This window comes from Onthophagus taurus, chromosome 11, assembly GCF_036711975.1.
Source record: "Onthophagus taurus isolate NC chromosome 11, IU_Otau_3.0, whole genome shotgun sequence".
NCBI classification, from domain to species: Eukaryota; Metazoa; Arthropoda; class Insecta; order Coleoptera; family Scarabaeidae; genus Onthophagus; species Onthophagus taurus.
In genome coordinates, this window is record NC_091976.1 from 33,856,107 (window position 1) to 33,876,839 (window position 20,733).

The 20,733-nt window shown below is 34.8% G+C and overlaps 2 protein-coding genes across 9 annotated transcripts; one reads left to right on the plus strand and one right to left on the minus strand.

Moving 5' to 3' along the window:
* Nucleotides 1–2,063: 2,063 nt before the first annotated feature.
* On the plus strand, nt 2,064–19,397 carry LOC111423577 (liprin-beta 1). 8 transcript variants are annotated; one of them, XM_071200604.1, is made up of 12 exons: nt 2,064–2,664; nt 10,097–10,219; nt 10,290–10,837; nt 10,936–11,112; nt 11,169–11,387; nt 11,443–11,547; nt 11,599–11,803; nt 12,108–12,333; nt 17,132–17,939; nt 17,992–18,129; nt 18,258–18,313; nt 18,573–19,397. In XM_071200604.1, exons 1-11 carry the CDS (start codon nt 2,166–2,168, stop codon nt 18,285–18,287), a joined length of 3,078 nt encoding a protein of 1,025 aa, XP_071056705.1. In that variant the 5' UTR covers nt 2,064–2,165; the 3' UTR covers nt 18,288–18,313; nt 18,573–19,397. The 8 variants fall into 8 exon arrangements, with proteins under 8 accessions (XP_071056705.1, XP_071056703.1, XP_022912606.1 ...); XM_071200602.1 differs by having other exon boundaries at nt 18,215–18,313; nt 18,573–18,659; XM_023056838.2 differs by lacking the exon at nt 18,258–18,313 and having other exon boundaries at nt 12,108–12,300.
* LOC139432199 (uncharacterized) lies at nt 8,978–9,684 on the minus strand. Its single transcript, XM_071200608.1, has 4 exons — nt 9,625–9,684; nt 9,489–9,574; nt 9,233–9,437; nt 8,978–9,182 (listed from the first exon to the last, which is right to left on the minus strand). The coding sequence occupies exons 1-4, from the start codon at nt 9,637–9,639 to the stop codon at nt 9,069–9,071; spliced, it is 420 nt and encodes a 139-aa protein (XP_071056709.1). The 5' UTR covers nt 9,640–9,684; the 3' UTR covers nt 8,978–9,068.
* Nucleotides 19,398–20,733: the final 1,336 nt, after the last annotated feature.

Sequence of the window (20,733 nt, forward strand, 5' to 3'; positions counted from 1 at the left end):
TCGGCCGCTAACAACCTCGTCGTAATCAAGTGTAGTCTAAAAGAACTCTACCCTAGGTTACGCCAAGGTTCAGCAATATGTTGACCAGATTTGGGTGGATAAAATGTTATTTACAGAGTCTCGGTTTACCTGGTTGCCGAGGTCGCTTGCGGCTGAGGCTCATTATTGTGTTGTATTACGTGTTGTATTATTATTGATGTATTACGAAGTTTTTGTTTGGAATATTCTTAATAATCTCATATTACCAAATTTATTATTTATTTTTTAGTAAAGATATGTAGATTTGTTAGGTAAAAGAGTTCCACGATTGACCTCGGCTTATTTTAAGACAGGCGCTCTGTAATTAACGTCACATCAATCCAAATCTGTTAACACAAAGTTGAGCCTCGGCTTAACTTAAGGCAGAAAATCAAGTCAATGTCACAAGTTTCGACCGCAAGCGACTTCGGCTTAATTTATGCCAAAGGATCAAGTTGAGGTGGCTATCCTCGGCCACAAGCAACCTCTGCTTAATTTATAGCAAAGGATCAAGTCGAGGTTACTAGTTAAGTTAAGACAGAAGATCTGTGACTTCACCTGATTAAGCCGAGGTTGCTTGCGGTCGAGGTTCAGCATTGCGATGACTAGGTTTGGGTTGATATGCCGTTGATTGCAGAGCCTCGGCAGCTAACAACCTCGTCGTAATCAAGTGTAGTCTAAAAAAACTCTACCCTAGGTTACGCCAAGGTTCAGGAATATGTTGACCAGATTTGGGTGGATAAAATGTTATTTACACAGTCTCGGTTTACCTGGTTGCCGAGGTCGCTTGCGGCTGAGGCTCATTATTGTGTTGTATTACGTGTTGTATTATTATTGATATATTACGAAGTTTTTGTTTGGAATATTCTTAATAATCTCATATTACCAAATTTATTATTTATTTTTTAATAAAGATATGTAGATCTGTTAGGTAAAAGAGTTCCACGATTGACCTCGGCTTATTTTAAGACAGGCGCTCTGCAATTAACGTCACATCAATCCAAATCTGTTAACACAAAGTTGAGCCTCGGCTTAACTTAAGGCAGAAAATCAAGTCAAGGTCACAAGTCTCGACCGCAAGCAATTTCGGCTTAATTTATGTCAAAGGATCAAGTTGAAGTCGCTATCCTCGGCCACAAGCAACCTCTGCTTAATTTATAGCAAAGGATCAAGTCGAGGTTACTAGTTAAGACAGAAGATCTGTGACTTCACCTGATTAAGCCGAGGTTGCTTGGGGCCGAGGTTCAGCATTGCGACGACTAAGTTTGGGTTGATTGCAGAGCCTCCGCCGCAAACGAAAAAGACTCTACCCTAGGTTACGCCAAGGTTCAGCAATATGTTGACCAGATTTGGGTGGATAAAATGTTATTTACAGAGTCTCGGGTTACCTGGTTGCCGAGGTCGCTTGCGGCTGAGGCTCATTATTATGTTGATCAAGTTTAATGTCGTGAAGTCATATCGTCGTCTGTGTAGCAAATCCACTTTATAATACCCCATTTTTAGTTCTGTGACCTTTTCTATGATCTTGTCTATTATTGGATTAAATAAGAAAGGAGTCATATTTCCCTAGATATTTCGTTCTTTTAACTTTGATTTTGTAACAAAGTCACATTTTTGTAAGTTGATTTTAAACATTGCTGAATTTAATCCACTTTAATTAACTTCAATAAATGTTTTGAAGTGAAGAGAAAAAAGTTATTTCATCCGTCCGTTGGATAAAGTTGAAAGGAGAACATTTAATCTTTTAAATTTAACCCCATTCGGGATTAAAAGTTGTTTTTACCAATGTTTTCGAGGGCCATTTCAATTTGGTGGTACCTTTTCATTCATATTATGACGAAAATTAGCAATTTCGTGTCAATGCACTTCCGAGTAAGATAACTTATAGATGTAAGTGAGGTCAGAAATAATTAACTTGTAGAGTTTATAGCGATCTCCTAAAATACCATAACCATGTTTATAAGTTGCGGGGACGAGACGAATACGAGATGGCGCTATTTTTGGTTTTGTCGCAACGTTTCTCACATATGGCATATGCAGTCTGAGTTGGGCGTCCAACGCTCGAAGATCGTCATGATAACCGTCGATGACCACCGACGGTTATCTTTAATTTATCTTCAACGATGAGTGGTGATTAATAATCTACTATGAGAGATTTAAAAGAAATAAAGAGTGGTTCGCTGGTGGCAACCGCGATAGCTATGCTGGAGAAGAGTAACCAGCGGCGAGAATCTGGTGCTTTTGGGAAGACTAGAGGTTTTCCCGAGGGAAAGGACGTCGACGTTCGGAGGAAGCAGCGTCCCGACGGGCCGGCTAAAAATATTCGCCAGGCGTCTCAACGTCGGCGATCGGCGGGGGCTGCGGTAAAGTCCAAAGAGACGCCGTTCAAAGTGGATCTGCCGGAAGACGTCTTCGAACTGGCCGTTAAAGATTTCGACTTGACCGCTTTAGATGTGCAAAGGTTTGCCTCGAAAAGGGCGTTCGAATCGGTCGAAGATGATGAAATTTCCGACGATGAAGACGAAGATAGTGACGATCAAGACGTTGTGAGCAGTGATAGTGAATCCAACGGTGGACTGGAAACTATCACCGAAGAGGATAGAGTTACCACAACCACCGCCAATAGTAGTTTCAGGTCGACGGAAGGTATCACAAACGTTTTTTTGAATTTCCTCCCTCTCTCTACACAAAAGCTCTCATTTGCGTTTATTCAGGAGGTGCATTCACGCCCTCTTCCGAGTTGCGCTAGTGCCCTGTATACGTGTCAGAGGTGAACGAATCCTAAATGAACCGCGGCTTTTAAAGATGCACAATTAACCCACTCGAAATACGAAGTACTTCATACTAAATTCACAAATTAACCATTTATTTTTTTATTTTAACTTACATTTCTTTTCAAACTCACATTTAAAAGCATAAACGGCGTATCTCAATTGGTTTCAATTGAAGAACCTGACGTCATTATAAACGTGTTTTTGCGGCCACGAAGGAAGTATGAAATCTTTGAGAAGATACCATAAAATCTTTAAAATAGATTTCAATTAGTAAATAATTTAGAACCCTCTTTCAGGGTGTTTACTTCAGGTGCACCCCTTCAAAAACCAACAAACTTGTGGTTTAAACATTCTACGAAAGTGTTTACGTCAAAGATATACAACTTTTAAATAACTTACTCCGTGTAAAACGGTAAAACGTTGTTTATTTTACTAACATAAGATGGAATCTTTCAACCAAAAATATCTAATTATTTCTTTTTTCGATTCCGTTTCTATCTCTAAAACGATATTAACTCCTAATGGACACTAAAACTTGAGTCAATTGTCCATAGTTAAACCAATTAAGCCGAAATTAATTTTCGAAACGAACCGACCGAATTCGTGCCTGCTCTAGTAAATTGGCAGGAGGCCAATTCGACCCCGAAATAAACGTCTAGTTTCCCGGTTTTCGTCTAGAAGCGCATTTCTGAAATGGTCTGCGTCGCGTCGTTGTAGTGGTCAACCTGTGCGAGCATGAGTTACAAAAACAATATAAACGGAGTAGAACATTCAACGTTTTCGGGTATAAAACTAGGTCTTTTTTCTTTTATTGCTCGCTTTGTTCTAATTCGAAAATACTTCCTCGTTTACACTACTGACACGATTCTTAAGTCGCTTCTAATCTCCCGAAATAACCGCTCGAGTTGAACTCAAAGTTCCGCGTTGGCGCCACGTGGCACTTAATGTTTATATTCATATTGACGTTTACTTCATTGCAATAACAATTCGAATAACAGCTTTAAATTAACAAAGCATTCTTGTGGCGAATCTATAAATTGACCTCGACGTTCCTTAAACGTGAATAACATATTTGATGAAAATTTAGTTTGTATCGATTTAAGAAAACGTTACGGTTTCAATTAATAAAGTAATTTGTGGAAGGTATGCGTGCTTTGATTAAAACCATACGGTCTTTATTAATAAGTGAGATGAGGACAAAGCGTTCAGTATATTCGTCGATATAAATAGAATGGAGCCTAGAATGTATAATCGAAATTCCAGACTAAATACAATGTTGTATTTAGATAAGTTTGTAGGAATATATTTTAATCGAATTAAAAAATTCGTAAAAGGTTACATTGAGGATGATTTGCTAAGACTCTACAATTAATATCATATTAATCCGAACTTATCAACACTTGCTTGACTTAGAGCAGACGATAACTTCTGTAGTTAACATGAACAGAAATGACACTGACGTCGATTCATTTGATGTTGGCGGCACTTCGTTTTGTGACCTTGATTTAAATCCTCCATCTTATCGCGAGTTATCAAAAGTACAGAATCAAGATCCGTTGAGTACACATACTATATAAGGTTATCCAACTCCTAGAGACGTGCGGCTAAACCAAAATGTTTCTAGGTCTAATGTTAGTTCTAGTGTTGACTGACAAAATTGAGTTGTCTGGTTTCAATATCCCCTAAATCCATTTTTGGGCAAAAATGAGATATATACGCCATCTGTTAGAAAAAGTTGTTTTCTATAAAATACTCAATGATTTGTATTAAAAAACGCGCGAATCCCTTAAAAATTCAAATCAAATAGACAGCCGTTAGATATTAAAGAGAGCTACTTTCGATTTATTTTTAATACTTCCTTCAACATCGGCTTTGGATCTCCTAGCACCGATGTTTGCTCTAAGTGTCTTGAACTCCGGGAAAAAATTAAAAATGAAAAGATTGCATCTATTAAAACAGTGCTAACTACAGAATACCGAATACATAAGCTCAGGGCCAAAGCATTTTTTGAACAGCTAAAAGAGAAACGGGACGGCCTTCTGACAATTTCTTTTGATTGTCAGAAAAACTTGGTATTGCCCAAAATACCAGATCAAAGTACCTATTATTTATATATTTATTGATAATGGCCTTAAGCATATGTGATCAAATCAATTCAAGGCAGAACTCAAGCCGCTGCAACGAGATAATGTACATAAAATCACACAACTGGTAGGGCGAGCACGGCATTACGAATAATTTGTTTGAAGTTGTGAGGCGTGACGGCGAATATGTCCAACCCAAGACGGTCCACTGTCCTCTCCATGCGAAGTATTGGGGAATTTCTATACGAGTTTCCGGGCAGTCGGCGCATAGAACAGAAAGTCATAGCGCAGCCGACGAGGGGGAACATGCAGATCAATGCGTGAAAAAAGATAGAACGAATCACAGCAACCTCTGACCAACCTGAACAGAAAGCAGGCATCACTGCAAGTTCTGCGCTGCTGAAGTGTGGGCATATGATACATTTGACAGGCAGATTCGTAATCTGTATAAGGATGCCGGAATTTATGCGAGAGATACTTCAGAAACCTTATCTGAATCCTCTCTATTCTGTTAATGTATGCGTCGTACTGAGGGTTCCAAGCTGTACTGCCTATTAACGAAAGCATTGTATAAAGAAATAATAGGTCTAGGGCAGCAAAACGATTCAGAAGAGCGCATTACAAATCCCAGCATCCTATTAGCTCTGGCCACCACTGCATCAACGTGTTGATCAAACAGTAGTTTGCTATCTAAAGTAATGCCCAGGTCTTTAATAGTGTCAACACGATCCAATAAGCATGCTCCGCACCGGTAATCAAATTTAAAGAACTGCTTTTTTTTCGTAAAAGTAACAGTCCGACACTTCGATACTTCGATATGTTAATTATAGTAGACAACTGTATATTTACAACTTCACTACTGTAGTGCGGCACTCACATGCTCCGTTAACAAAAGATAATGTTAAAATTTTCACGTGGACTGAAGATGAACATGCCAAGGGCGCCAACGAAATCGCAAGCTGCGTCTTTTACACTTTAAACAATAGTAACTTAGAGGGAATAGATACACTTCGATTGCTCGCCGATGGATGCGGCGGCCAAAATAAAAATACCATTATGATATGTATGTTGTTCAAATGGCTAAGCAGTATAAGCAGTTCTATTAGAACAATCGAGCTGGTATTCCCAGTGGTTGGGCACTCCTACATTCCACCTGACAGGGTTTTTGCTACTATTGAAAAAGAAATAAGAAAGAAAGAAGAAATTGTAATGCCAGAAGAATACATAAATATTTTTCAAGAACATGCTACTGTTTTTAAACTTGGAAAAGATGTTACCGATAGTGATTGGAAAGGTGCTGGTCAAAATGTAAGAGATATATTATACGACGTGGCAAAAAAAACGCCATCACCATTCGAAGTGAGTTATCTTACCGTTCAGACACCGGAACATTCAAAGGAGTTTTTAGGAAAAACCAAACCGCCATGAATACCGCCAAAAGAAATTCCTACCGGAGTGAAACCAAAAGATCTGAAAATGAGAGATATAAATAACTTGTTAAGCAAACATTATGGAAAGAACTGGAGAGCGGTAGAAAATTTGGCTTATTATAGAGATGTGTTGGGAAAATTTCAGAACAATAATATTCCTGGCGATTCTCGAGAAGACAGTGGGGACGAAGAGCCTAGTTTATGCGAATCAACCGAAAATATACCTGATGTTACAGTTTAAGAGTTTTTTAAGTACAGTTTTTAAATAACATATCTTTCAAAAAATAAAGTTTCCTGTTATTAGCTACAAAGAGATTTGATTCACTTTCAATTCATGCCTAATCCATTTTGTTCAGATTCAAATGAGCCTTAATCCACAGTTTGGTAGCAAACGCAAAAAAACACCATTTTTAAATCCACTTTGTGATTTTTATATCTATTTCAAAAGACGTGCTTATAGAATTTTTGAAACTTCAGTAAGTCTTCTAATAACAAATAAATTATGTTTGCCAAAATCATCCCAAAATACTTTTTTGCCGTTTTCTCAAAATCGAAAAATTTGGACTTAAGGGTATTTGAAACCAAACAACTCAATTAACTTAATTCTTTCACTCAATGGTTCTAGTAACAGTTCTAGTTTTAATTGTTATGCAGCGCTAGACCAAGAAATACAATCATTCGGGTTTAGCCGTCTTAACAAAAGTACGGCCAAATCCAACTGTTTCTACTTCTAGGTCTAATGTTAGTTATAGTGACAGTGCAAGTGTAAAACTAGAACTAACACTATACCTAGAACTAGAATCATTTGGGTTCAGCCGCACGTCTCTAAAGACGGCTGAACCCAAATGATTCTAGTTTTAGATATAGTGTTAGTTCTACATAGTAACAGTCCTAGTATAAAACTAGAACTAACACTAGACCTAGAACTAGAAACATTCGGATTTAGCCGTCTTTAGAGACGCATGGCTAAACCCGAAACTTTCTAGTTCTAGGTCTAGTGTGGGTTCTAGTTTTTATTGTTATGCAGCGCTAGAGCCAGAACTAGAATCATTCGGGTTTAGCCGTCTTAACAAAAGTACGGCTAAATCCAACTGCTTCTAATTCTAGGTCTAGTGTTAGTTCTACATAGTAACAGTGCAAGTGTAAAACTAGAACTAACGCTATACCTGGAACTAGAATCATTCGGGTTTAGCCGTCTTTAGACACGCACGGCTAAATCCGAATGTTTCTAGTTCTAGGTATAGTGTTAGATCTACATAGTAACAGTGCTAGTGTAAAACTAGAACTGACACTAGACCTAGAACTAGAAAGTTTCGGGTTTATCAGTACGTCTCTAAAGACGGCTAAATCCGAATGTTTCTAGTTCTAGGTCTAGTGTTAGTTCTAGTTTTAATTGTTATGCAGCGCTAGACCAAGAACTACAATCATTCGGGTTTAGCCGTCTTAACAAAAATACGGCTAAATCCAACTGCTTCTAATTCTAGGTCTAGTGTTAGTTCTAGTGGCAGTGCAAGTGTAAAACTAGAACTAATACTATACCTAGAACTAGAATCATTCGGGTTTAGCCGTCTTTAGACACGCACGGCTAAATCCGAATGTTTCTAGTTCTAGGTATAGTGTTAGTTCTACATAGTAACAGTGCTAGTGTAAAACTAGAACTGACACTAGACCTAGAACTAGAAAGTTTCGGGTTTAGCCGTGCGTCTCTGAAAGACGGCTAAATCCGAATGTTTCTAGTTCTAGGTCTGGTGTTAGTTCGATAATAGTATATTAAAAAACAAGTTTCGTAAGACACGCTTGAAATGCACGAATTCAAGTTGAAAAACGAGTGGCGAAGCCACGAGTTTTTTAATGAATGAGTGCTTTAAGTCTTATGAAACGTGTTTTTTATGCTATTTTTTGTAATTCGCGTTTTTATCCTTTTTTTTAACAAAAATAAAATAAATTTTGACAATGTAGGGAAATAGGTATGCAGCAGTTGGTAACACCGTAACGCTTGAAAATAGAAATTTGAATTGACAATTAGAAACTGTCAAAACACAAAATGTAGTCACCTGAAAAAAATGTTTCATGTACACCTCCCAAAATAAGAGAAATTGCTCAGTGTTCAATGTCCTCATCATTGTGGACCTTGTATTCGATGCTAAGAACGTGTTTAAACATCCATAGACAAAAATTGTCACATTGACAACTAGAAAAATTAATGACCCAATGTCACCAACTTGAACTGCTTCCATAAAATGTTACTAAAATCTCATTACAGCATCGGATGCTGTAAGGAGTCTCATTACAGCACTCGTTTGAGTACTGTTAGAGCTTTCGTTACCGTCGCGAATTACAAAAAAATATACAACAACACAATTAAAACTTACCTTGGTAACTCGCTATGATATGGCGTCAGATTTGGCGAGACACTGCCACTGTTCTGTCTGGTTATTCTGTTGTAGAGCCTCGGCCGCAATCGACCTCGGCTTAACTTAGGGTGGAGAATTAAGGTGTTCACTTGATTAAGGCGAGGTCATTTGCGACCGAGGTTCTGCAATTAACATTATAGCAATCGAATCCTCGTAATCATAATGCTAAACCTCGGCCGCAAGCGATTTGACTTGATAGAAGCATGATCAAGACAATTAAATTTTAACATCAATAACTGAATTAAAACTACACTATTGAATGTGCTGATTAAAAGTTATATTAATATAGATTTTTTAATGCTACATAAAATCAATTATCAGAATAGCCAGTCCGTCAAGTACATCAAATTACTGTTGGTTTACGCTTATAAGAAGAACCTGTCCTTCAATTACTAATCTATTAGATAATGACTGATTATATCTTTTGACAAAAGAATAGGTAAAACGGTTATCGATGTTGATCTAAAAAAAAAATATCATTATAATATTTATTATGTTTACCTTTAAATTACATGATAGCCATCAGGTTCATATAGGATTGAAGCCATAAATCGCTCATTGGGTGTCAGAAGATTAATATTTCTGAAAGCCACTTCGTTGTCCCATCCGAATTCGCCGGAAGTGTTAAGAATTATAGTGGTATCATCGAATGAGTACCAAAGGGCCATATGAAAAATGTGGTGTCCAGTTGAATTATTCTTAAGACTTATTGACACTCTAAAATGTTATAAATTAATGTTTATATAACAATCAACGAAGATGTGGTACCTATTCCCATCGGTTTGCGGTATTCCAAGTACTGAGATAATTCTATTTGGACTCGGCGCGTGCAAAAACGGAGCATAAACATCTGTCTATAATCCCGTTGTAATTTTATATAGTAATAAAATAAATAAAAACTTACATGAGTATTCGCCATGGATGTAATCACAATGAACTTGAAGTTACCGTTAATAATTTTGAGTGGTTATGGATAAATGGTGTTGGTTTATATATTAATAGCTTATCGCTATAAGTTAACATTAATGGAGATTAAAATTTATAATAAACTTTGGTACATTTATCAATTTATTTCTTTGCAACAAAGAAACCGAAATCTTGGAATATTTTTTATGACCTATTTGTAAAACAATAGTTTCTTTAAATTGCGTAACATGACTCCAAAAGGTCAATTCATGTTAATCTGTCGTTTACAGATGGCAATAACTACCAGGTATTGTGTTTCTGACAGGTAGAAACCCTTATAAGAAAATTAATTTTAGAAAATACGCTTCCCCGACTACAAACAATTGTTCCTTTCGGATCGCTTTCGTATCTCATATCGATTGAAACCCCCAAAATGTCCTCCTAAATCTTAACAAATTCTTTCAACGCAGGCGGCGATTCTAGTTTAGAAGATGAATCCACCGTGAAGGGTCACGAAAGATGGTCGGGGAGTCTCCAAGATTCCACTTCCGACTTGTCTACTTCCTCATCGTCGGACAGGCAAAAGCTAAAAGGTTTATTTCCGTTTGAATCTTGCTTTGTCGCAAACAAAAACTTGGTCGTTTGTTCTCGTTGGTTGTTTAGATAGCTCGACCAGGTGCGACGAGTTCCAATGGATCCAGAGGGAAAGTGACAAATCCTCCTCGCCGAAAATGGAGGAGCACCTCCAGGGGAAGCCCCCGATAAGTAGATCCGGCAGCAGGGAGAAATCCCAACGGAAATCCCAGGAACGAGAACATCCTGGCAGTTTAGGCCGGAGAAGGCATCTCCAAAATCGACAAGAACGCGACCAAAAATCGCGATCAAGTCATATTATTAAAAGCCCTCCGAGATTCGACGATTATCAAATGTGCCAAAGTTGGTGTTGTAATCCCCACCAAGAAAATATTTATTACGATAATTTTCATAAAAGGCACGAGAGGATGGATCCTCAAAGATACGGAAGTAGCCCAATGTTGATGGAACAACGTTACGGGGAAAGAGGAAGTCATCCCGATATTTACGGCGATTGTGGGAGGTTTCGTTACGATGCACCTCCGATGGGGTGCTGTTCTTATCATATGGCACCTCCTTGCTGTTTTTTTGGAGATAGTAGAAGTTATCATTGGACTCCACCACCTTATATTAATAAGGTAGAAAAAATTAAAGAAAAATAACGAGTGAATTGTCCTTATATCCCACTTTTTTTTAATAATGACATAAAATAATAATTTCTTTTTAACATTTACAGCCTCACGAACAAGATGATAGATACAGAAAATTACAAAGCGAAAAAGATAATTTACAATTACAGGTGCAAGTGCTTTCAGAACAAATTGAAGCTCAAAGTGAAAAGATAACCGATTTAGAAAAATCGTTGCAAGAGAAAAAACAACAATTGATTAGTACTGAAGATGTTCTTCAAAGAGTATTTTTTTTACTTATTCTATTTAATTCTTGAAAATTAATTTAATGTTGTTGTAGGAAATGTTATCAAGATCTTCGTTAGAAACTCAAAAGTTAGAATTAATGTCAGCTATGAGTGAATTAAAACTACAACATGCGGAGTTAGAAAGGGAATTGGTTCAATTGAGAAGTACTCAATATAATAATAATTCCACCGTGGATTTGAATAAGAAATATCCGAGAGCTTCACCTCAACCTCAACAAACTTCCACTCCTATTCATCATTCGAGTCATCAAGTAAGAAATGTTAATTTTTAATTTTTTAAATATTAAATTAATTTTTTTTTGAAAGAATTTAAGAACTTCACCATCTCCAAGTCAACTTTCCAGTTCGTTATCTTCATCTCCTAGAAAAACGGATTCATCCAGCCAACAAGATGTTCAACAACCACCAAAGGTTTGTTTGTTTTTTTATGGTGATTTTGTGATGATTTTTGGAAATTTTTAGACGCCACCATCTAATTATCGGAGACAAATTGATTTGCAGTATTCAAGCTTGCCGCGTCAACAGTTTTTAAGTAATGGCGGCGCCTTGGGGGTGGTGGATTCGAATGCAAATCCCACGGACGGGGCCAGGAAAGGCGTGGCCTTTGGTAGGGGGTTTTCTTCACTTCTTGGGGGTCGGTCCAGGGGACATTCCGTTCCCAATCTAGGTGATAGCTCCAGTCTGTGGCATGCTCCGTCTTCGTCAATGTTTTTTTTTTTTTGTATATTTACCCGCTTTTTTCCGCTTAATGTATTATTCGTGCCTTTGACTTGAGCTATCTAACAAAATCTTATCTTCAATGATTATTTATTTAAAAAGAAGACGAAAATTATGTAAATAACGTTCAGCACCTTTCCTGGCTCTTTAGAATTATTTTAATCACCAAGCATGAAACTTTAAAAATTGTCTTTTTTGTTTTCTAATTAACTTTAAAATTAATTTAATAATTTCTATAAACCAAATTTTTATAGCTGAAACTGAGAAGATTGTGATTGAAGATCTTGGGGATAACCCCCAATCGCCTTCGTTGCAATTTAATAAGAACAAGACTGGGATTAAAAAGATTATTGGGAAATTAAAACGATCCGGATCTGGAAATTTGGAGGATCTTCCTGGACTTGGGGAGTTTCAACGTGGAGGTGTTAGAGCAACAGCCGCGGCCAGGTTAGGTTGGAGCGAACCGCAGGCCTCGCAAAAGTAATTCATTTAATTTCATATGTTTATATATCATTACTTTTTTTTTAAGAAATCAAGTTTACAATCGAAAATCGATTAACATCAAAAAATCTATTACTCAAATTAGAATGATATGGCACAATTTAGGTTGATACACTGAATTTCATTTAAGATGCAATATACAAATAGTTATTTTTGATACAAAATAGCGAAATGACACTTTTACATTTTACAAGTTTCTTTTGCGAGCTTTAACGAACAAAAAAATCGTCCGAGCCTGAAGACGCACGGCTAAACCCGATACTTTCTAGGTCTAGTGTTAGTTCCAGTTTTATGCTAGCACTATCATTAGAACTAACACTAGACCTAAAACTAGAAACTTTTAGCCGTGCGTCTCTTAAGATGGCTAAATCTGAATGTTTCTACTTCTAGGTCTAACGTTAGTTCTAATGCGGTGGTTCCCAAAGTTTCTTTTATCACGCCTCCCTACTACCTAAAATCACAATACGACGCCCTCCTCACCGTAAAAGTTTTATTACAAAAGAATAAAATATAGTTTTCACACACATGCGTTAAGAAAGAACAAATCAATTAACGAAATGGATGAGTTTGCATACTTCTGACAAGATTTCAAGAAGAGATTTTGTTGATATTTCAATTTTATTGCTACAACTGTAAATACAGTTGCAGTGCTAATTCTGCTATGCTGAGATAAAGTTTGAGATATTTTACCCAAAATAGTGACTTAGGTATTCTCAAAATCATATTTAGCAGCAGAATCATTTTTAATTACCATAACTTGCTCTTGGAGTGTTTCTGGTAGATCATCTATTTTAAAAAGGAAGTTGGATGTGGCCAACTTATAAATGTTGTTATCACACGAGTTAGAGAAGTAACGCTTGAATTTATGGCTGATGTGCTGCAAATGTTTTAATATTTTATTCTTCATATTATCAGTGCCCCAAAAAGCAGGAATAATTGCATGCTAAAATTTTGCAATTCCAGACTTGCAATTTTTCAATGTACGTCGTGATGGCACCTCGATGATAAATTATGTTCTATTGCAATTTCAAGTTTAGTGAATTCAAGGAATCAAGAATATCCGATAGATAAGGCAATACTACTAGGACAGTTGGTTTTCTGACATCAACATACTGTCATTATAGCTGTCATTGTATCATCTGCTTTTGAAGTTGTCGTTAACTCAGTAGAAAACAGCATTTCGTCTTTAGCTTTGTTCGTTGGGACTGCACTACTTGCACTCACTTGCACTAAGCAGTTTAGTGCAGATGTTGTGTGTTCGTTGGGGATAGTGCCGAGTATTTCGCTGACAATCTCCTGTTCGTCCATTTCAAATATTATACACTTTTTTTATAAAAATCTGTTCGTTGGGACCACGGTTTATACACTTTTCTGACCTGCACTAAGTTGACATGACATTGCACTGACTTACACTTCATTGCACTATGACGTCATACGAGTGCCATGTCGTGCAGAGTAGTGCAGTCCCAACGAACAAAGTTTTGATTGTTTCGTTATTATATCAAACAAAAACTAGCAATTAGTAACAATGTGCAACATGCGTAGTCTTGCCTAACTGCATTGCGAAAAACTTTGATTCTTTCACGTCTCTACTACCTGAATTTTCATGTCTGCGGCCATATCATCAATTTTTGTTTACTTTCTGGTTCAAGAAGAATATCAGCGGTTTCTAACAGGCAAGGTTTGATAAGAGTTTCACCGGTAATGTTGCTTTTCTTGGTCTTTGCGATGAGTCACTTAATTGAGTAATGCCGGGTTTATACAGAATTTAGCTGTAAATTTAAAGATTTAGATTTAAGGATTTTATTTAGCTTTAAGAAAAAAATTGATTTATACAGAATTTAAGATTTACAGAATCGCAACCTCAAGAAACAAAATATTACTGGTACTGGCCTTAAGGCCGGGTTTATACAGACGATTTAGCTGTAAATTTAAATTTAAAAATTTAACTGTAAGAGTTAAATGTATTGAAACCCCATGTATCGTTTATACAAGGCTGTAAGATTTAGCTGTAAACATAAAGTTGGTTAACTTTTCTAAATTTACAACGTCACACATGTGCAAGACGACCTCAATCAGCTGTATCCAATGATCGAACGGTGTAAATCAAGGTTTATAGAACATAAGGTTATCTCATTCCCTATGCCTCTGTAGTATCGATTATTACCCCGCAAATTGACGTCACTGGTTCGATACAGTCAGAATAAAAGATAGCCATACGTGCCTATACTGTGGTACAGTCTATATAAAATATTTAAACCTCGCATCGTGTTGTGTTGTTCATAGAACCAGCTACGTCACTGACCCACCTTGCCTCTCAGAGGAGGAGAATCGGTATTGGGTAACCTTATGTTCTATAGACCTTGGGTGTAAATAGTGTGTTCTAACCGTTCTAACCTAACCTCAACTGTTGTTTATTTCTGTGCCAACAAAATGACTGAATTCGATGGAAAATTAATTAAAATTGTTGAGAACTACCGATATATTTACTATAAAAAATGTTCTGAACATAAACATAAGATATTGGTAGAAAATGACAACACAAAAACCAGTAATATTTTGTTTCTTGAGGTTGCGATTTTGTAAATCTTAAATTCTGTATAAATCAATTTTTTTCTTAAAGCTAAATAAAATCCTTAAATCTAAATCTTTAAATTTAAATTTACAACTAAATTCTGTATAAACCCGGCATAAAGGATCCAGTACAATCCAATTTTATGCGTTTCAAACTTCTAGAGCAGTGTTCTTCAACCTTTGTCATTGCGCGGAACCCTTTTTCGAGATAATTTTTTTATGGAACATCATATTATAATTAATTACATATTACATGTTGTGAACAAGATGCGTCTCTGCTTTCTTTGTAAAAACTCTATACAAGAGTAACTAACTTGTGTTTATTCAAACAAAAAGATAAATATTCCTTATAAAATATAAATATGTCATAAGCATAGTAATAGATAAATACTTACAAGTAGATAAAGACTTTGTTGTGCTTATTTATTACTGCACAATTTATCAATATCTGGATGAATCGATGTTAATTGGAGACGCATATCATTTTCATCATCAAGTCGATTTCTGTACTTCGTTTTTGTACCGACGTATGTGGAAAAGGATTTCTCACAGAGATAGGTTGTTACGATTCTTTTACGGCATTCTTTCACGGCTAAATCCGAATCATTCTAATTCTAGGTCTTGTGTTAGTTCTAATGATATGTTATTTAGCGTTAGATTGTGGTATAGTTTTATTGAACGAAAAGTGACATAGGTATGAGAGCTAGAACCAAACATTTGGGTTGAGCCGTGCGTCTCTTAAGACGGAAACTCAGAGCTATCATAAGGACGTCACCTTTTCCAAGCAAAACTTTTCCTTTGCAAAACTACCCAATGCTTGTACTATAAGCTATATTGAATTTTATGTGGGACAGTGCAAGTGCATAGTAGTTTCGTAACTATGGTTATTGCATTCCCATATTGCAAGTTATATGAAATTCCCGGTATATAATAGTTATTTATATTACATGTAATCACACGAGTACTGCAATTATGCTCTAGCCCACGTGTGATATACAGCATTTTATCTACGACTGCTAAAAATCAATTTCTTTAAAAAAGTCTATTTGACATTTATAAAAATATTTTGAAATGATTGTTGACAATTTTGAATTGTCAGTTTCAACAACATGTTTACTCATCTGGAATAAGTGTTTTGAAATGTAAAAACATAACAATTAATGTTTATAATAAATAGTATTGTTTCTCTGTAAATAATAGCACTTTTTCTTTTGTATTGTTGCTCGTTTCAATAAATTAAGTCTGTTCTGATTAGGCTAAAAATGCGTTACGTAATGAAACCAGTGCGGTAATGAACGTCATTACGTAACTCAAATTACCTCAAATGAGTGCGGTAATGATGACTTATCCAAGCAGTCGTAGATAATAGTATATTAAAAAACAAGTTTCGTAAGACACGTTTGAAATGCACGAACTCAAGTTGAAAATCGAGTGGCGAAGCCACGAGTTTTTTAATGAATGAGTGCTTTAAGTCTTATGAAACGTGTTTTTTATGCTATTTTTTGTAATTCGCATTTTTACCCTTTTTTTTCCCTAAATAAAAATAAATGTTGACAATGTAGGGAAATAGGTATGTAGCAATTGGTAACACTTGAAAATAGAAATTTGAATTGACAATTAGAAACTGTCAAAACACAAAATGTATTTACCTGACAAAAATGTTTTATGTACACCTCCCAAAATAAGATAAATTGCTCAGAGTTCAATGTCCTCATCATTGTGGACTTCGTATTCGATGCTAAGAACGTGTTTAAATGTCACCAACTTGAACTGGTTCCTAAAATAAAATGTTACTAAAATCTCATTACAGCATCGGATGCTGTAAGGAGTCTCATTACAGCACCCGTTTGAGTACTGTTATAGCTTTCATTACCGTCGCGAATTACAAAAAGTATATTTCAAATGTTGATGTTGTGCTTTAAGCCCTTCTCTAACAATAAGATCTAGCGTAGAATAAATATTTGGTAAAAATAATTAAGATAATTCTATTATCTTTGCATCTTTCATGCGCTTTGCGCCACTTCACCAAAATTTAGTACCCTTGAATATATTAATTTCGGTTAATATTTTAATAAATAACTTTTCGAATGTAAACTTAAAATTTTTCCATTACTATTAATTTAGCGCATTGCTTTTAGCAAGCTTGACTCTAAAACAAAAATAATTCCCTCCTTTTCAAATATTTCTTATATAATTTATATAGGCCAGATAAACCGTTTGAAGATTGGGATGCTGATGAAGTTTGTACTTGGCTTCAAGATTTAGGTTTAGATCAATATCAACCGGACGCGAAACGTTGGATAAAATCGGGCAAACAATTACAAGAAGCTTCAATAAACGAAATCGAGAAAGAATTAGCGATTAAAAATCCCCTTCATAAAAAGAAATTACAACTAGCTATAATCGATAACCAAGCGAACGGTTCAAGCGATTCTTTATTAAATAAAGCTGGTAAATTGGACACCGCTTGGGTTTTAAGATGGTTGGATGATACCGGGTTGCCACAATACAAAGAATCGTTTCTTATCAACCGTATCGATGGTCGAGTTCTTCATCGATTAACAATGGATGATTTAGCTTTACTTCATATAACTTCACTTCTTCACGTTGCTAGTTTAAAGCGGGGTATTCAAGTTTTAAGGGAAAATAATTACGAAGCCGGGTGTTTACAAAGGAGATCGCTTCCCGATGACCCTGAACAACCAAATTCGAAAAGTATCGCGTTATGGACCACACACCGAGTTATGGAGTGGCTTAAAGCGGTAGATTTAGCTGAATACGCACCAAATTTACGAGGTTCTGGAGTACACGGTGGTTTAATGGTTCTTGAAAATAAATTTACAGCCGAGTTATTAGCAACGTTGCTATCGATACCTCCCGGAAAAACTTTGTTGAGGCGCCATTTAAATACGCATTTTAAAGAATTATTAGGGAAGGATGTTATTCAAGGTAAAAGGGAAGCTGAAGGTACTTTGGGGTACATCCCGCTCACTCCCTCATCTAAAGTTAAAGTAAATTTAATTAATTTCTTTTATTTTGTTACTTTTTGATTTAATTTTTTAGGTTACCAAGAAATCGCATTTTTCGTTGAAAAGAAATAAGAGTAAATCGGAAGCCGATTACGGCGATTTAGTTTGCCCGATGAGTTCCGGTTTTCAATCAGGTGATCATTCCGGTTCCTCCTTTAACATCTCTTTGGGTGTAAGTTACTAACATTTCTAATAAATTAATCTTTTTTTTGTATTAAAAAAAATCGTCCAAGTGAAATTAATTTTTTATGAAAAAGATTTACAGCTTCAACTCTTTTTCATGCTGTCCTACGGACTTAGGTACCCGAAATTTTAATCATTGAGTGTTAATTGAGATATTTTAATGAGTTAAAACGGTGCGTTAAAAAATAATTTTATCGAAAATTTTTTGGTAGAATTTAGCTGAATGAAACTAGATTAATTAAAATAAAAAGAACGTTTTATACTAATATTTTATGTAGATAATCTTCTTTTCTATCGTATCTAAACGTCTATATTGTAGAAATAGATACAAAAACACTTTCTTCTTAACACAAATAACACAATTTTTTAGTGTGTTTAATTTAATGTAATTTAATTTATTGAGATTAATTAATGTAATTAATGTTTTAATAGATGAGGAAGAAAGCAGAGGAAAGGGAAGAGGATGTTTATCTTCTGCGCGCTGATGAATTAAAAGAATCGAGCACACCCTCATCGTCGAATTCGCCGATTCCCGATCGGAGAACCGTTTAATTTTTTTTATTTTATCCGCATTTATTAATTTGTGTACCTTAAAAAAGAATTAAGATTAGAATTTAAGGTTAATTAAAGAAAATCGACCACTGTGTATGTTTGTGCGAATGAATGAAATGAAAAAGTCGTTTTTAATTATTTTTTCTTGGTAAAGTTGATTTATGCTTAATACATATCACAAATTTGACTTGATTCATTAATTTTTTTTTAACATACTTTGTTTAAATAAAAAATAAGAGTGAATTAATTTATTTTAAAAAATGAATCAACTTTACTCAAGTTAAAGCGTTTTTAATCGAAAGTCTTCCCCAGTAATGCCTTAACGATTCACCAAATTTGATATAATTCGTTATCAATGACTATTTTGGAATTTGGAACAAAAATGAATTTGTTCGTGTCTCCCCTTTAAACTTTACGACATGTTAAAATAAATTTGTTAAGGACTACGACGTAGTTTTTATATAAGTATTTTCTAAGAGCAGTATTTATTACTATTGTTACCAATGATATAACATATTATAATGTTAAGCGGATTTTAAAAACGATGTAGCGATAACATTTACCCTTAGGTTTTAGAGATATTTACAAGAATGAAAACGACCAAGTTAACCTATAAAAAAATTAAATAAATCGATTCAAATTTGTATTCGTATTGAATGTAAAATTAACTTTTTTTTTAAGTAAAGAAAAATTATTTAATCCCAATTTAAATATTTAATTATTTCCCAGTTAATAATTGTTTAGTACTCGTTTTTCTGATATCCTACTAATTTCCTCGATAGATCCCGATTTTCCTTTCTTATTTTTTGATAAAGATGATTATGCTTTAACCCCGGATTCTTGGTGTTTCTTTCTTTCACCATGTTGCATATTTTTATTGCATAAAAACTAGAACAAACACTAAACTTAGAATTAGAAACATTCGGGTTTAGTCGTACGTCTCTTAAGACGGCTAATTCTAGGTTTAGTGTTAGTTTTAGTTTAATATAAATATGCAACAACATAGCGACTAAAAGTAGAACTAAACTAACACTATGCCTTTTCAAGCACAAATTGGCACTAATCAGAATCAAAATGACATTAGTCAAAATCATATTGGCAATGTCAATTTCAAATTGGCATTAGTCAAAATCAAATTGACAATAATCAAAATTAAAATGGCATTAGTCAATATCAAATTGGTAATAAACAATATCATATTGGCATTAATCAACAAATTAACATGGTTTCTAAGAATTTTTAAATTAGCATCTTTTTTGACTCTTTTAAATGTAAGTGTTGTTTCAACATTTTTTTTCTTAATATTTTTCCAATCCAACCCAACAATTATTATACATCATTTTAAAGAGAAAGCTTTGAGCGTTAATTTAAAATAAGTTTCATTCCTTAATTTCAATAAATACGGCTTACAGGAATTTTTAAATTAGCATCTTTTTAACATTTTAGGTTATTCGAAAATGTAAGTTTTATTTCAACTTTTTTTTCTCTATATTTTTCCAATCCAACCCAACAATTATTATACATCATTTTAAAGAGAAAGCTTTCAGCTTTAATTTAAAATAAGTTTCATTCCTTAATTTCAATAAATACGGCTTACAGGAATTTTTAAATTAGCATATTTTTAACATTTTTAGGTTATTCGAAAATGTAAGTTTTATTTCAACTTTTTTTTTCTCTATATTTTTCCAATCCAACCCAACAATTATTATACATCATTTTAAAGAGCAAGCTTTGAGTTTTAATTTAAAATAAGTTTCATTCCTTAATTTCAATAAATACGGCTTACAGGAATTTTTAAATTAGCATCTTTTTAACATTTTAGGTTATTCGAAAATGTAAGTTTTATTTCAACTTTTTTTTCTCTATATTTTTCCAATCCAACCCAACAATTATTATACATCATTTTAAAGAGAAAGCTTTCAGCTTTAATTTAAAATAAGTTTCATTCCTTAATTTCAATAAATACGGCTTACAGGAATTTTTAAATTAGCATATTTTTAACATTTTTAGGTTATTCGAAAATGTAAGTTTTATTTCAACT